Genomic DNA, 17,642 nt, shown 5'->3' on the forward strand with positions numbered 1-17,642 from the left:
TCGGAGAAGGACAGACATTATATGTTCTCATTCATTTGGGGAATATAAATAACAGTGAAAGGGAATAGAAGGGAAGGGAGAAGAAATGGGTAGGAAATATCAGAAAGGGAGACAGAACATAAAGACTCCTAACTCTGGGAAACGAACTAGGGGTGGTGGAAGGGGAGGAGGGTGGGGGAGGGGGTGAATGGGTGACGGGCACTGAGGGGGGCACTTGACGGGATGAGCACTGGGTGTTATTCTGTATGTTGGTAAATTGAACATCAATAAAAAATAAATTTATTATAAAAAAAAAAGAAAGCCTGAATGATCACCTTGACTCAGTCTAAGAAACCAAAGTATTTTGCTTTTTAGTGACTTGAACATCAACAAACTGCCCTCTTATTCTCTCTGCTCAAGTACCTCCCTCACCCAGGTGGGATTCGGACAAGCACAAGTGAGCAAAGTGAGACGTACAGAGGTAGGGGAAGGTGCACATTGCTCATTGCTCGACCCATCAAATTGAACTTTTCCTTGATGTTCCTTCTTCCAGCCACTACATCTTCCTTCCTTCCTCCTTCTTCCCTTCCTCTCTTTCTCCCTCCCTCCCCACTCTGTCCCTTCCTTCCTCCTTTCCCCCTTCCTCCTTTCTCCTTCCTTCCTTCCTTCCTTCCTTCCTTCCTTCCTTCCTTCCTTCCTTCCTTCCTTCCTTCCTTCCTTCCTCCTTCCTTCCTTCCTTCCCTCCTCTTCCATTCAGTGATCAGTATCCCTTGCCCTTTTCTCCAGCTCAGGACCTCCTCTGGGCACCCACTCACATCACAATAATTGAACTCTGTCCCAGAACTCTTGCTTCTGACATGCCCAACCTCGCCCTTCCTTTGCTCAGCCTCAACAGGAGCAGAGGAGCCAGGATCACTCTCCTCAGGACGCAGTGGGTGAAGACTGTCAATACCACACACATACACCACACACCACACACACTACTTTCTTCTACAATTTATTTCATAAAAAATTCTTTGTCAGTAAATGCCCATTTACTGAGAGGAAGGGAACATTACAGTTACAAGTCTAAACTTCCAGAGCCCAAGTGCTTGGGCTTGCAGCCCAGCTTTGCCACTTCCTAACTACACAACCCTGGACAAGCCACTTGGCTGCCCCTCAGTTCCCTCAGCTGTTGGATAGGGCCCCTAGAGCAACCACCTCATAAGGCCGGCTTGAGGATGGGATGAATTAATACTGAGCAGTGTGGCTGGCATAGTAATCATTCAATATGTAGTCACCACCATTGTCACTGAATGAGACCATGTTGTCCTCAACGGAAGAACAACTGAATAGCCATTCACTGATTCACTCCTGGGTACCTACTCTGTGCCTATCACTGCTGGATAGTAGGACTTCAGTGTGAACAACTCTAGCACAGTTCCTGGCTGGTTAGTACATGGGAGAGGCATAAAACTACACACATGAGAGAAGTGAGCATTTCCAAGATTCTTAAGCCTTTAAGGAAACTGTAGTTTATGTTTAACTCATTATTTGTTCAAATCAATGTGCATTTTGCAAGTAACAGCTTTATTTCAAACACCCTGAATGGCACAGTCCTCTACCCTTGGGCTGGCCCCAGGTGGGAATTGGTATGAGGTATCTGGGCCGGAGTTCCTAAGGGCTCAGAGCTTTTGCAGTGAGCAGCCCACAGAAGTATCTACTAGAAGCTCTTCTTCCTTAACAGTTAAGTGTTTCTGAAGCAGGGCCCAAGCAGGGGCTGCCTTCATTTTGAGGAGGTGGATTGTTGCACTGCCTTTGTCTTGTTTTATGTCCTCCAGAACACGGAGACCAGTTTGACCAGCAATTCCACCTCCCATCAATGGCGACATCTAGAAGAAAGAAGATCAGCGAACATTAATTAGCCCTTGTTACACCCTGGTGCCCTATGGAGGGGTGAGGCCTGTAAGCCAAAAGTCTCTGGGAGTCAGCTCTGATCTCCCTCCCATCAGCTGTCCTTGCATACCACTGTACTTGCATGCTCCCTTCCACCACGGGGCCTTTGCAGATACTGTTTCCCTAGCCCAGAATACTCTTTCCTCCTCTGTTCATCTGGTCAATCCCATTTACCCTCCAGATCTCAGTCCTCTAACCTCCCACCAATTCTTCATATTTCAAGCTTTCGAGCATTTTATAGCAGTTACAACTAAAACTTTAAATGTATTTCAGAGACAATTCAAATGATATAGGTCTTTCTTTCTGAACAGCAGTCTCCATGATGATTGGATGACTGGATTTGCCCACCACTGAACCCTAGCACTTAAGCTGGCACATATGAGGCCTTTGGTAAACATCTGTTGAATGAACGGCTCTCCACTTAGTCATTTCCCAGCCACAGGATGCTGGGTAGTTTACTTCTTGTCAATGTATAACCTGGCAGCTCCGTTATCTACCTATCTATCTGTGGGCATTGTGTGTCATATGAAATAATAACAAACAATGCATTCTCCCCTCCCTGACATTTGTCTTTACCTTGAAGATTTTTTGGTTGTTGATGAGATTGACATGTAATTGATTCCATCCACCACATATATCATGTGTCTGGCTGAGCCTCTGATGGGCAGTACAATTCCACATGCATTACTTAGTATCTCTGGGCCTACCCACTGGTAAAATGAGAAGGCTACAGTAGGAGGTGTCCAAGGTCTTCTCCAACCAGGAGAAATCCTATGGTTGTGCACCACACGCTCAGGGGGCACAGCACTGTGTGGGGCCTGGTTGCATTGTAAAGCTGGAGGTGGGTCAGGACAATCCTGAGCATTTCACTAGGGAGGAGAATAGTGCAGGCAGGAGTTGAAAGCAAAGGCTGTGACAGACCCATTGGACCTGAACCTGGGGCCCTACATTCACTGTGCAACCACTGAGGAAACTAGTTAGTGACCCACCACACCTCAGTTTCTTCATCAATACAGTGGGGATATGGATGGTACCTATTTTGCGATGATATTGTGAGGACCAAAAGGATCTGATATGTGTAAAATACAAAGTAACGCTGTTCATTTTTCCCTAAAACAAACTAACCAACACTGATTTTGCCCTTATTATGTGTTAGGCATTATTCCAAGGGTTTTATATGTTTCATGAGAAACTCAAGACAGCTCTAGGAGGTAGTTCGTATCATCGTCTCCATTTTACTGATGAGGAAATTGAGGCACCAAGAGGTCACTTAAGTTGCTCAAGATCACAGTTACTGAATGATAGAGATGAAACCCCAACCCATGCTGAGTCTGAGCACTCAGCAAGGTGCCCGATACACAGTACAGTGCCTCCTTGTTTCTACTGGGTGTGTCATTTCCTTTTTTAATGGTACCACCGAAAAGAAAAGAGAAAGGGAGGGGAGGCGGGCAGAGAGAAGGGAAGGGAGGTGAGGGGAGGGGAAGGGAGGGGAGCAGAGGGGAGGGAAGGGAAGAGAAGGGAGCATGTTGAGAACTCAGATAATAAACTGGCCAAAGAATTTGAGAGCTGGAGGGGATCTTGATGATAGTCCAGTCTTTCGTTTGTTAATTCAGCAGCTACCACTGAGCAGGAACTATGCTGGGCCATGGGGACACAGAGATAAATGGAAGACGATCTCTGCTCACACACATAGGGGAGACAGACACACATAATCCAAAATATAATGTACTAAGTACTATAAAAGCATATGTTCAAAGTGCTACGGGAGCACATAGGAGGAATTCACTAATTTTACTCAGGGGCAGAGGGTTAGAACTTTTACAAAAGAAGGTGATTCTGTGCTGGATTTTGAGGGTTGAATAAAAGTTCAGTTTAAAAAAAAAAAGGAAGGTAAGCATTCCAGAATGACTCAAAGAAATGACTTGTAAATGACACACATTAATAGTCCTGTGACATGAAGCACTCTTGGCTGTGAGAACAACAAAATATAAAATCAAGAGCCAGGATGTATCTCAAATGTCATAGCACCCAGCTCCCAACCTGACATCCCCAGGTTGGGGATGTCCTTCTGAATGATCCTCTGGAATTCCCTAGATTTTCCTTTTTTTGACCAACTGTCAGTCTCCTTACTTTTCTCATAGGTGACCTCGCAGGCTGGGCCCCGGGATCCAATAGGACAGATGCAGTCACAGCGTGATTCTGGAAAAGATGATGTACAGTGAGTGTGAATCATACCCTGTGAAGCACAGCTCCTGAGCTCAGCCCTCCACAGCAAAGTGGTGACACTGTGCCATTAAATTAAAGTAGGAGAAACATTTAGTTCAATGGTTTTAGTGCCAAGGATACCTCCTCCTTCCTTGAGCGCCTTTTGCTCATGAAGGGCATCTATTGCCATCATGGGGAATCACACAGCATTGTTGAGAATTACTCGTGAGCTGACATTTGACCCAGCCAGCATGGTAAGTTTCTAGCATCAGAAGTGATGTGAGTGTTCACTGAGGCCCCTGATCATTGGTGCTCAAGTTCACCACGAGGCATTTAATTGTCCTGCCACTGCTTGAACACTCCTAGTGTTGGGGTGGGGGTGGGGGGAATCTCACTGTCCTTAGATGTCTCATCCTATCTTTGTCCAATTTTGACCCTTTGGAAGTTATTCTTTATGTTAATCTGCAACAGGTCATCCTGGAGCTACTCTCATCTGGATCACACAGATTACTTTCGCAGGATTATCCTTTCTAGGTGAGGCCCATGAACACCCCAGTCTCTGCCTTCACAGTCTCCCTCATACCAGTGCACCTTCTCAGGTGGCTTCAATTCTCACACAAGGGGATTTCAGCAACCCTAGATCAAGCCCTTGGGCTGATGGGCTGATCCGACTTCTTGCTCACTTCATCCCCACTTAGGTGTCCCTATTCCAATGGCAGAACTTCCCAGCCTTAGGCTCTCACTTAGGTCTGCTTTGCTCCTATCCACTCTGTCCAAGAGTCTCAATCTCTTTTGGGAAGAGGTCTCTGTGTCCCCTCTGTTGAGCTGACTCTGTCCACATAGGCTAAGTCCAGGTTGGACCCTCCCTGGGTGGGGATCTGCTGCACCCAATTGCTCATGACACCTTGTTTTGGCTTTATGCTGGACTGGACTCTTCCTCAGCCATCATGACAGGAGCTTAAGGTCCCAAGGCTTAGCAAATGCCAAATTTGCTATGTCCATTGCAGTGGCCCTGGATATGGCCCTTAAGTTAGGAATCAAGTTCAAGTGGCTCATCCTTGCTGCCAATCCTCCCTCCCATCCCCCAATCTTCTCACCAGGTATTGGTCAGGACACGCACTGCTCAGGGCCTCTTATTTGGCCCAGAGAGATTTCCCACATCCATCCCCACCCCTTGTTACAGACCTCACAGTCTCAGCCTGCTCCTTCGGTTTTATGGGCTGCCCTGTGACGCACAGTGAGTGTGCATCATACCCTGTGATGCATCATACCATCTGTCTTTAGATGAGACATCTAAGGACAGATGGGTTTTACTGTGTCCCCGCGACTGGAACTTAGGTATTCTGGTGGCCAGAGCAGCAGGACCTAGTTGCCCACATTCTGTCCTCTTAGGAAATAGAATAACACTTGTTCTAAATTACACTTCAGTGTGACTCTTTGGTCAGGCCCAGCTCTCCCACTAGCTTGTAAGCTGGGGAAATCATGGATCCTGTGTGTCAGTGAATTCAGCTGTAGAGCAGCTTCTCAGCCCTGACTCTACGGTGCAATCATCTGGAAGGGTTTTTCAAAGACCAGTCCCAGTGATTCACTTTAGCTGTTCTGGGTTGAGGCCCAGGACTTTGTGTTTGTGATAAAGTTCCCCGGGTGGTTCTCACATGCAGCCTGGGCTGGGGTCTGCCTTAGAGGCACATAATGCTCTTTGCACCTGAGCTGCACCTGAGTGTGTGTGGGGGCAACTTGGTCCCATGCCACCTCATTGTGGGACTTTAGCAGTTGTGAGTCACACCCCAGCTGCAGATTAGAACTACTTGGAGTTGGTTTACCCATCCTGATGAGGGGCCTTCTGGAGAGTCACACGATCCAGATGGGGCCTGAGCATCAGTAGCTCTGAAGGCATCAGGTAGTTCTAATGCTTAATGAGAGTGGAGGAGGTCAGTTTAGGAGGCTCTGAGTGGCCAGGGGGCTCTTTTTTTTTCCCTCTGAGAAAATAAAGAGGGCTTTATGATAGTCCTTGGGACCCCAGATAGAGACCTTAGGACTGACCTAGAATTCTTCTGGAGATACCCTGGGCGGTATGTGGATTTGAAGACATGTTCTGGCCCCCAGCATCAGCCCCTCCAGATGATGTCTTCCACAGAGACACCAGATGCCTGGAAATGGTACCTTTCAGAACTGGGACTCCATTCCCTTGGCAAGGAGCACAGCGGCAAGAGCTGACTTCCTTCTGGAACTCCTCCAGAGCCCGCTTCATGTTCTGTCTTACTGTGCTAGAATAGGCAAAGTCCGTGGCTGTCACCAGTTCATACAGAGGCTCTGCCTGGGGAGAGGAAAGGCATGGATTTCAACAGAAAACCTCCAACAGAAGGATGGAGCACGGTTCCAAAGGGGTGAGCAAAGGGCCGGTGCATGGAGACAAGTGGGTTGATCGGGAACTGGCTGGATGCCCCAGTATGTAGGTGGATGCTCCATCCTCTAGCTGTCCCATCCCACTCAATATCCACAAATAAATTCATTCGAGTTCAGGTCAACTCTTACTGAATACCTCCTAAGTGTCAAGCATTAAGCATAAGGAATGAGTAAGATAAAATCCACACTCTCAAGAAACTCGGTATCCAGAGGGAAAGAGACACAGTAACAAGTTCTTACACCATCGCAGTTAGAGCATGAGTGCAAACTTGGAATGGGGGCAGAGGAGCAGGTGGTCAGTCTGTCTTTGATGGAGGAGAGGAAGTGATTTTCAAGCTGCTCCTTGAAACTCTTATGGAGCTTTGTCCCAACATCGCTCCCCTCTCCAAATTTGGCAAAATCATTCACATCATGCAAACACCACCATCATGAAGCCTTTCCTGCTCCAAAGCTCACAGAACACCTTCTCACCATGAAGTGTTCAGGATACAGTCCAGTGCTCATCTGATACAAATTCTCTTTGCTCCTTTGTGGTCATTAATTTTTTTTTTAAATGTGTTGAAATCTCCTTGTTTCCCTTCTTGAGTTAGAAGGTAAGCTGCTGGAGATCAGGACTGTATCCTGCTCAGCCCTGTGTCTCTGGGCTCTAGCCCCAAGCTTAGTGAGAACAGCTAATAAAAGTGGATGGGAGAATGAGTGGGGGATGGGAGACCTCATCAAGGCAATAGCCGGGAGAGAGGAGCTGGACAGGAGACATGTAGACAAAGAGAGAGTGATGCTGGTCTCCCCTGGGCATGGCAGTGTTCCACAAGAGGAAGTCACAGGCCAGTGTGGTGATGTTGACAGGCTAGGAAAAGCCTGAGGCAAAGTGCAAAGAGGTAGTTAAAAATGTTCAGAGCCTCTTGGCCCTACTTTCAGCTCCAGGGCCAGGTTCCTCTCCAGATTTTGTTTGTGATCCTGCCCTAATCCAGCTCTGGAGAGTTTAGGGTCTGTCTAAATGCAGGCAATCATGCCTAATAGAAGCCTCCAGTGGGAAGAAAATTGCTTCCATTTCTTAATGCATCTGACGCTGACCTTCGCTCCAGTGGGCAAAGCAAGGTCCCTTGGTGGTCCCATTGTCTCACCGTTTTGTGGTCAATGAATTGATCCAGAGGCGGTTTGCAGAACCGTCCAGCCTGCTGGCCACACGTGGGGGAGGGATGGTAGAGAAGTGGGGGGTTTGCTGTACACCAGTGTGAGCTCCTCCAACAATCTGCATTCCCTGCCACAGCGCCTTGAAAGGCTGCCTTTAGCCCCCTAGGCATTCTCCTACCAGCACTGAGATTTGCTCCAGGACAGAGAGCAAGTCGGTGGCAAAACCAGAATAAACCTCCTACGTGAATTGTGTGCCGGCAGCTGTGCTGGTGGTTGACAAATGTGATCCCACTCCATCCTCACAAGGTAGCAATGACTAGCCTTGTTTTCAGATGGGGTTAAGTGACTTGAACAAAGTCAAAGAATTCATGCAACAGTATTGCCAAGATTCTGAACCAAAGCGTTCGTTTTTCTTACTAGTTTATAATAATTCTTGATAAAAATGGCTTAATTATTCCCATTTCCAATTTCGATGTCAGTGTTCTCCAAGTTTTGCAGACTGCAGTTTGCCTTGGGATTGAGCAGCACCTCCTAGACTCCCCAGCTGCCTTTTTATTCTCAGTCAGTAGGGCATAATTGTCCCTTCATTTTCTGGGCTTTCCCTCCTTTCTTTCTCCTCTTCTCTCTCTCTCTCTCTCTCTTCCTTATTTCTCCCCCAACACACAGTCTTGCCTACTCATATTGACCATTGGGTCCTAAGCACACTTACCCTTGTGAAAACTTTATCATATCATGGCAAAAGGATGGTGCTCACTACTTATTAAACTCCATGCGGTTCCCTGTAATGGACCCTGGTAATTACCATTCTTTTGCTTGGAGGGCAGAGCAGAGGGAGAGGGAGAGAGAGAGAGAATCCTCAAGTGGGCTCTACACCCAGCATGGAGCCCAATGTAGGGCTTGATCTCGTGAACCTGACTTCCTGACCCCAGATGTAATCAAGAGTCAGATGTTTAACCAACTGAGCCACCCAGGCTCCCCAGGTGATCACCATTCTTAATGATAATAACTAACCATTGCACTGGCAGCAGTTATTAGCTGCTGAACCAAGTACATACATTATCTAACTTAATCTTTACAACAATCCTATGAGGTGGTAGTCTTTTGTAGCCCCATTTTACAGATGAAAAGGGTCAAACACAAAAAAGTTAAATGGATATACCAAAGGCAAACAGTCAGTAAATGGAAGAAAAGGATTCAAACTGTTAGCATTGTGGTTTGTGTCCTTTCAGTGTATATTTTTGGATAGTTAAATGGACAGATATTTATACCAAATTGGTGGCATAAGAAAGCACAGTTTTCCATTACCTCACTTAATATCCTATTATGAGCATTTTCCCATGCCATTCAATATCCTTTGATAAAATGATTTTTTAGGGTTGGATAGAACCCTGTTGTATCGATGGACTACAATGTAGTCACCTCTTCCCCTGTTGTTATGTCTGTTTCCTTTTTTTTTTTTAAGATTTTTATTTATTTATTCATGAGAGACACACAGAGAGAGGCAGAGACACAGGCAGAAGGAGAAGCAGGCTCCATGAGGGGAGCCTGATGGGGGACTCGATCCCAGGACCCCAGGATCACAACCTGAGCCAAAGGCAGATGCTCAACCACTGAGCCACTCAGATGCCCCTGTTTCCTTTTTTTTGCTACTGCAAACAACATAAAAGAAGGCATGTTTTTATACATACATCTTTAGCAACTTTTAAAATTATTCCTTTAGGGGGATCCCTGGCTGGCTCAGCGGTTTAGTGCCTGCCTTTGGCCCAGGGCGTGATGCTGGAGACCCGGGATTGAGTCCCGCATCGGGCTCCCTGCATGGAGACTGCTTCTCCCTCTGCCTGTGTCTCTGCCTCTCTCTCTCTCTGTGTGTGTCTGTCATGATAAATAAATAAAATCTTAAAAAAATAAAAAAAATAAAACGACTCCTTTAGTTGATTATTGCATTTAAGACGGATCAAAAACTATAAACATTTCTAATGTTTTGGGTATAATTACATTCTTTTACTAATGTGTTGTATCAACTTCTGTTCTCATTTTGTTTTATAAAAGTGCCCATCTCATCACTCTCATTGACACTGAGTATTGTAGATTTTTAATCATTATCAACTTGATAGGTAAAAAACATTATGCAGTTACTTTAATTTTTTATTCCTAGAAAAGTGAAACACTTTGCATATTTATTCACCATTGTAGTTCTGAAAGTTGTCTATTTCCTTTGAAATGTGTCTTTTGTATAAATTGTGTCATTCATTCCTTACACATTAAGGATTTCATTTGTGGCAAAATTATTTTATTTGCGTGTCATCTGCCACTTAATTATTATTCATGGTTTCCTTATTTGGAATTCAGAATTTATTTTTGGAGGTGAGATCAGTAGCCCAAGTCAGACATTATCTTAGCACGGAATGTTACCACAACATCTGTATTTTAAACCTTTTTCGGGCAGAGTAATTTGCCTTTAGAGAATCTGTGAGTACATTGCTTTAGAAAGGTATGATGGTCACATCTTTAGAAAGGTGTGATTATCACTGCTTACCAACTGATCAGCAGCTTTTCTCTCTGGGTACATAGCAGGGATGCCATTCCCTGACATCCTTAAGGGCAGGTTTACAACGTGACTTGTTTTGAGCAATGCAAAGTAAGCAGAGGGTAAAGCTTTCAGAGCAGAGTGAGGTGACATTTCCCCTTCCTTTACCACTGCTTTGGTGATTTCGGGAGCACATGATCACATAAAGCCTCCTCCATCTCCTGGATCCCTGAGGGGCAGTTCAAACTGCCCCAATATGCTTTGGACATGTTGTGTGATTGAGAAATAAACTTTTGTTGTATTAAATTGCTAAGATTTCGAAGTTTTCCAAATCTTAATTGCAGCATAATTGAGGCTTTCCTGGCCTCTATATGAGCACCATTCACAACTCTATCTTTTCCTTCTACCCTGGGCAAAGCCTGAGCTCTGTACAATAGCTTCTCCATCAGCTTGGACCTCAGACCACAACCTAGCCACCCTGGCTACTTATAGAAATGTACCTGGATGGTAGAGTTTGTGACTAGCATTGCCAGTCAAATACAGAATGCCCCAGCTAAAGCTGAATTTTAGATAAACAACAAATAATTGTGTAGTACAAGCATTTTCCATGAAATATTTGGGGGATGCTTATACTTTAAAAGTTATCCATTGTTTGTCTAAAATTCAAATTTAACTGGACACCATGCATCTTCCTTTGCCAAATCTGGCAACTCTTTATGTGACTCCCTTACTAATTAGAAAATGTCTTTGGGATTGTTCATCCATCAGTGACCATTTCACTGGGCTATGAGTCTTTCCTTCACAATCATGATTGTCACTCCACTAGGTCTTTCAGGCATTTAGTGTTTTGAAGAATTCTAAGACCAGTACAACTTTTATTTTTGTAGGATTATATTTGTTTCTAAAAGTAAAAAAAAAAAAAATTACAAGGATGTGCTTCAGTATTGTTTTGTTTTCCGTACTTTTGACTCCTTTTCAATGAGTTCTTCATGTTGCATTATCAGCTCAGGGAAGTATCTCTTATTACGTCCAGGATTAATGCATCTTCAAATTTAATCTTGTCCCCTTCTCAGGAAGAAGTCCTTGAGTTTTAGATTTCTCCTTCTGTCCTCTCTTTCCATCATATTTATTTTACATCATTGTTTTAATCTCTTTGTCTTTTGCTTCTACATTATAAGAACATTTTTATGGCACCTTCCACATCACTGACTCAATTTTCTGCAGTGTCAATTCTGTTCTTTACAGTTTCCAATGTAGGCTTTCATCCGCTTTTGTGCCTGTGGTTTCCTATAGTCAGCCACTTCCTTTTTCATCTGATGAGTGCTCACTATCTCAGCTTCTATTTTTTACTTCCTAACTTCTTTGTTTTCTTAAATCTCATTATCATCACTAAGCAATGCATCCTAAAATTTACTTTTATTTTTCCACTTTTCGATATAGGCTGGTCTTCTGCATCTTCAATGTAATTTCAACCTTTTGTGTTTGGGACTCTCTTTACAAGACAGTCACTGCTATTTTTTAACCCTGAGCAAAGAGCCATTTCTCTGAGTCTAGAGTTTACTAGTAAACAGTGAGAGTGGGCTCTTCGGTGCTCTTCTTTCCTGTCCACCTCGCTCTTATGGGAATCGTGCTGCAAGTCTCTACCTTCCAGAATGGTTTATGTATGTAACCTTGGCCAACACTCTATTCTGTATCTAGGAACGGCTTACCCAGTGGCCTCTGCCGTCCTGGAAAGCAATCACTCCTCCAACTACTTGGTGAGCTGACTTTGCAGAGAATTATGGTGAGATAATATGAAGCCATCTGCAGTTTTCTCTTGCCAGAAAGAGTGTGTGCAAGAGTGGGATGCCCAGAATGTGTTTCCAACTCAGGTCCGAGACTTGCAAAGGGAAGGTTTCAAAGCCTTCAGTAATCTCACCTCCCCAGCTCCTGGAAACATTTCTAATTCTTTCATGCTTTCCCCTGGATAGCCCACACAGCCCTTCACAACACTGCACTGACAGTGGCTGTGATACTTTCCACTACATCACATGCAGGCCGGGAAGTCACTGGCCTTTGGTAGAGTGTAGTATTTCTGAGGTTGTTTGCAGGTCTGATCAAGATGTTTAGCACGGTAACCTGCCCTATCTCTCTTCCTCTCTCCCTCCCTCAATCTCTCTCTCTCTCTCTCTCTCTCTCTCTCTCACACACACACACACACACACACACACACCATATCATACCACATGCTTGGCACTTGACACTCCCAAAGCCCAGTTTGGCATATCCAACCTATTTAGGTGGGTAACCAGGGAAAACTCTCTTAAGTCTCAGTTGTAGAAAAAAGATGCAGGTAAAATATAAGTGTTAAGTAAAGGCCAGGGATCTGCTTTCCCTTGAGCTCTGTTCATTCCCATGCCCCTCTGTGATACCAAATGATGTCACCACACCAACAGCCAATCCCAGATTTCTCTGGATCTGCCTACAACCTACAGCTGACTTTATCCTCCTTGATGCTCGTTAACATAGTGACACTGACAGTGTCACTATGGAACACACAGCAGAGGAGAGAATTTGAATGGCAGCCTTCTTGTTCCATAGAAACTATGTATTTGACATACAAGTAAAGACACCATGGGCAACTGCCAGGGCTGGGAACTGCAGAGCCTTCTGTCAAGAGCTCCAGTCCCTTGTTGTCCCTCCTTGGCGGCAAGACTAAATCTCTGGGGGTGGTGGGGGGTGGATGCCAGACAACCCATGACTGTACAGATAACGACAAGAAGAAGATGGCCAAGGATGGAACACAGACACCGTGCAGAAGTTCCCATAGGCAAGGACCCACTCTTGGTGCTGTTTATGACAATCTTGTTCAAGCAAACATCTATTTAGTTTAAGGTTGCAAAACTGCTCTTGTGTGGGTGACAGGTGGTTTTTATTCACCAAACCCACAGGAAAGTCTGGAGGGGAGGCAAGAGGTCACTTGGGTCCAGACCTAATGGAGGCTCTCAAGCAGCCACAGACGGATGTATCACCTTCATGACCTTGATTTTCATCAGCCACAGAATGGAGATCAACATATGCAATCTGCAGACTCATGAGGATTAGATTGAAATAACACTTCTAAAGTCACTGGCAGAGTGTTATGAATCTAGTGGTGCTCGAAATGTTAGTGATCTCCATGAGGTATTACCCTGTCCTGTAAGACAGTTGTGCCTGGATGTGTCTTACTGCTCAGCACAGACCATATGCTTCATCCTTAGAGCTCCTTGTGTTTTCCTCCAGTGTTTTAGCTCCTGTCATATTGCAGGAACTTAACTATTTGCTGGTTGAATGAATGAATGCTAAAATAAATAAATAATGGAATGAGCAATTCTCTGATGAAATGGAAACATTATCAATTTAAGAAGCTGGAATTAGAAGCTGATGATTAATTTCTTTTAGCAAGTTGGGTGCTTGAGTAAGGCGGACTCATGGTTCTCTAGCTCATGCTGAACAGTATATTGCAATCGGTCCACTCCAGATATATTATCCACTATAATGTGTGTGCCTTGAAATTAGGGTGTGGGTCTTAGTGAGCTCTGTATCCCATACCCTGGCTCCTAGTAGCCCCTCATAAGCTGTTTTCTGAATAGAGGAAAGGGTGGGTGGAGCAGCTTCCCAGCTGTACCTTAATCTTGATGATGTCTGGGTTGTACTGCACCGCATCTCCCCACTCCTGCATCAGGTCCGCTGTTGGCAGCTCCTTATATGCCAGGGTAGTGATGTGCTCACTTGCCCCTCCTCGTACAAGGACCACCAAGTCCTCCACCATTGTGTTCCTCTTGTTTCTGTCTGGAATGGACACAGAGACCTGGCATGTCGAGGGATTCTTTGGCATTGTGGCACCTGGCATGTCAAGGGATCTACTTTGGCACAGCAACTCAACCAACAACCTCATTACCACAATATTCACTAAGCTCATTTGCAAGTGCCGGTAGACAAGATGCATTCCTGCTGTCGAGGAATTCATGGCGAGAGGAGCAAAAGGCAGCTCAGCTAATCACATAGGACACGAGTGACAAGGAAGGGAGCAGGACAAGGAAGGGGCATCTCTAAATGCCAGTCACTGAACACTGAATCTACGAAAGATAGACAGCTGATGGACAGATAAATATATATATATATATATATATATATATATATATATAGAGAGAGAGAGAGAGAGAGAGAGAGAGACAGGTGAATAGGATGATAGGGATTTGGGTTACGGATTACTTATGTGTCAGCCAGTAATCTAATTATTGTACATGTATTAACTCACTTATCTTCACTATGAAATAAGAACTATCTAATCCTCATTTTGCAGATAAGAAATCTTAGGCGCTAGGGGTGGAAGGCCTATCCAGCTAGCTCTAAGTTATAGTTCTTCTTTCTATGCAATAACAGAGGTAGGAAATTTGTAAAGGCTGAGCTTTGCATGTGATAGATATCCACTAAAGGGTGTCTAGGATAAAACGATTATTATTTTGACTTCTCACGGAGCTTCCTAGAAAGTCCTGAATCAAATCAGTGAGTGCTTCCCATTCTAATTTGTTCATGTACCCGATGCCAAAAGAAGTGGTGTCAAGTGACCATTTAGCCCTGAGCCTGCAATACCTGAGGACCATGGAGAGGGAGTCTTGTACACTGCTGACTGGGGTGTATAGTGGTACAACCATTTTAGAAAACAGCTTTGTAGGAACTAGTCCTTGAAAAGTACACATCTCCAACCCAAAATCCCACTCCTGGTGCATTACCTGAGAAACCTTTGCATGTGTGTACCAGACTGCTGCATAAGCATATTCATAGTCCCAGTGATTGCACTTGCTCAGAACAGGAACTAACCCAAATTCAACAGTGGCATGGACAAAGACAAAGAGCTACATTCATAGAATAAAATACTATGTAGCAATGGAAACTATAGTTATACACAAAAACATGATATTGGATGAAAAAAACAACCAGCCAACACCCAGAACTGAAAAGATTACATTCCATCCATATAAAGTTCAAAAACAAGCAACACTAAGCTGTATTTATTAGTGACACATACGGTGGTAAGATGGAAGGATGTGTTTAACATAGAAGCAAGGATGATGTTATCTCCCAAAGGGAGGAGGAGCTGTAGTTAGCAAGGGTTCCAGGGTCCTGGGCAATGTTTCATCTAGTGACCTGCATGGGATGTTACTTTACAAGTCTTATTTTTTTAGATTTTAAATTTTTTTAAAAAGATTTTATTTTTAAGTCATATCTCCACCCAACATGGGACTCGAACTTATAACCCCAAGATTAAGAGTTGCCTGTTCCACTGACTAAGTCAGCTAGGTGCCCCTATGAGTCTTCTTTAAAGAGCACCTATATTCTATGGACGCCTCTCTTACAGGACATATCTTGCAACCCAGCCAGAATGAACAAATAAACAATATCAACCATATATCATTCACAAAAGCAAGGGATTGTTCTAGACCAGTAGTTAAATTTTGGTTGTTTTATTTTGTTTTGTTTCAGCTCCATGTACTATCCCAGGCATAAGCTGAGTAAGTGGAACAGGTAGAGGATTGCTGCTCAGGGTGCAGCAGAGGTCAGGGACTGGGTCCCTGCTGGTTGGCCTCTCTTTCCTACTCCACTTGCTGTGTTGATTCCCAGTTCCCTTGAATGACCTCCAGGTTTCCTGCTCCCAGACACTTGGCTTTGGTACTCCCTTCCGATCTGGTCTCCCCTGCTGTGTGGGCTCTAGTACATGACTTAGGTCTTTGCCTGCTCTTCTAGTCTGTCCCCCCATTGTCTCAGGTAAGGACTAGTCTCCTCACCTGCCTCCCCCACCTCTTCCACCTGCTCCTGACCCCTACCTGTTACCTCCAGCCGGGCCAACTCTCAAGCCCCATTGTCATTTTTCTCCTGCTTTAAAAACAACCTTGCTGGGACACCTAGGTGGCACAGTGGTTGAGCATCTGCCTTTGGCTCAGGGCGTGATCTTAGAGTCCTGGAACCGAGTCCTGGATCAGGCTCCCCGCAGAGAGCCTGCTTCTCCCTCTGCCTGTGTCTCTGCCTCTCTCCTTGTGTGTCTCTCATGAATAAATAAATAAAAATCTTAAAAGAAAAGAACAAAAAACCCCACAACCTTGCTGCTTTACTCTTTGAGCAGCAATCCCAATGTTCCCTCCCTTAGGAAGCCTGTCCTGATGCTCCAGACCAGGTTTGGTGCTTATTGCTATCTCATCATGGCATCTTTAATTGTTTTCCTGCTTCAGGTGAGCACCATGAGGGTAGAAATACAATTTTATTTGTTTCTGTATGCCCAGAATATAGTAGGAGCTAAATAAGTTTTATTGAATGAATTATTATTTTAATTGATATGCCTTAGAATAGCCAGTCTTTGGCTTAAAGAGAGACTCAGTTCTGGGGATGTTAGGAAGGGAAAGATAATGTACATAAAAGTCACAAGCCCCTGCTACTCACCTCCTATTTCCCTCAGAATATGCTCGCACGTGTCCACTGACACACCCAGGTTGACGTAGATCTTCTTAATGGCAGCACCGATTTTAAAATCATTCTGGGCACAGGTTTGGATAGCCTTAAGAGAGTAATCTGATGGAAGCAAGAAAGAGGCCCATGACCTTGGGGTAGTTCACCTTGTCCCTTTTCCTGTCATCAATTCCAAAGGCCTTGCTCTTTCTGGATGTCATGGGGCCCCCAGGGTTGCAGGTTCAAGTAAAAGGGTGGCCAGCCTGGTGACCACAATGCAGGCATCCACTGACACCAGGGTGGAGACCTCATGAGGAATCTACACCAGCTTCCCCTTTAGGGTCCTCAGAGGCTCTGAGGCTCTTTGCTGCCCTCCAAAGAGCAGAAGTGCTCAGAGTCACTTCCTAAAAATGTGGCTCTTTATCGAACCTCTAGGGATTGATTCAGTGAATTGAATCCCCTTACCCTGACCCACTCTTTTAAAATCTTTGCTATAGAAGAGAGAGCTTGTTCATTAATTAATTGAGGTGATGCATTTAAAATGTGGGTCTAGGACCTGGCAAAGAGAAGGGGCCAATTTCTTTTCATTTCTTGGCTCCTTTCCTTCTTGTTCCTCCCTAGTCCTCCCCAAAGCATCCTCCTCTCCTGGGCTTGCTCAGAATTCAGGTGTGACTTGTGGGCACTCTGAGGCCAGGCAAGGGGAGGAGAGCACTTCTGACTACTGGGTTGCCCAGTGGTATTAGTGCACATCAGTATTTCCCCCAAAGCATGTTCCTTGAAATACAAATCTCATGATAATATATCTTGTAATTTTTGTACTAGTAAGTATTATGAGAAGAAGTGCTTCTGTAGTCAAGTAAGTGTGACCAATGTTGTTTCAGAGGAGGTGGAGAGGTCATTTTATGGCAGAAGGCTTGTGGAATGCTAAAAGTGGGATCCATTATATGTTTCCCCAATTAATTTGATAACCAAGTCCCTCAGCAGGAAGCAGTTT

General features: G+C 44.7%; 1 protein-coding gene across 1 annotated transcript in view; it reads right to left on the reverse strand.

The window, feature by feature from the left end:
- Window positions 1-1,527: 1,527 nt before the first annotated feature.
- Window positions 1,528-17,642, reverse strand: part of C8B (complement C8 beta chain) — a 38,495-nt gene continuing 22,380 nt past the window's right edge. Inside the window, exons 8-12 of the mRNA XM_072820393.1 lie at window positions 16,643-16,771; window positions 13,833-13,996; window positions 6,283-6,436; window positions 4,045-4,113; window positions 1,528-1,850 (exon numbers count right to left, since the gene is read on the reverse strand). Of these exons, the coding sequence (XP_072676494.1) occupies window positions 1,699-1,850; window positions 4,045-4,113; window positions 6,283-6,436; window positions 13,833-13,996; window positions 16,643-16,771 (668 nt within the window). The 3' untranslated portion in view covers window positions 1,528-1,698. The remainder of the gene's footprint in view (window positions 1,851-4,044; window positions 4,114-6,282; window positions 6,437-13,832; window positions 13,997-16,642; window positions 16,772-17,642) is intronic.

The sequence above is a fragment of the Canis lupus genome, chromosome 3 (genome assembly GCF_048164855.1).
Source record: "Canis lupus baileyi chromosome 3, mCanLup2.hap1, whole genome shotgun sequence".
In the NCBI taxonomy this organism is placed as follows: Eukaryota; Metazoa; Chordata; class Mammalia; order Carnivora; family Canidae; genus Canis; species Canis lupus.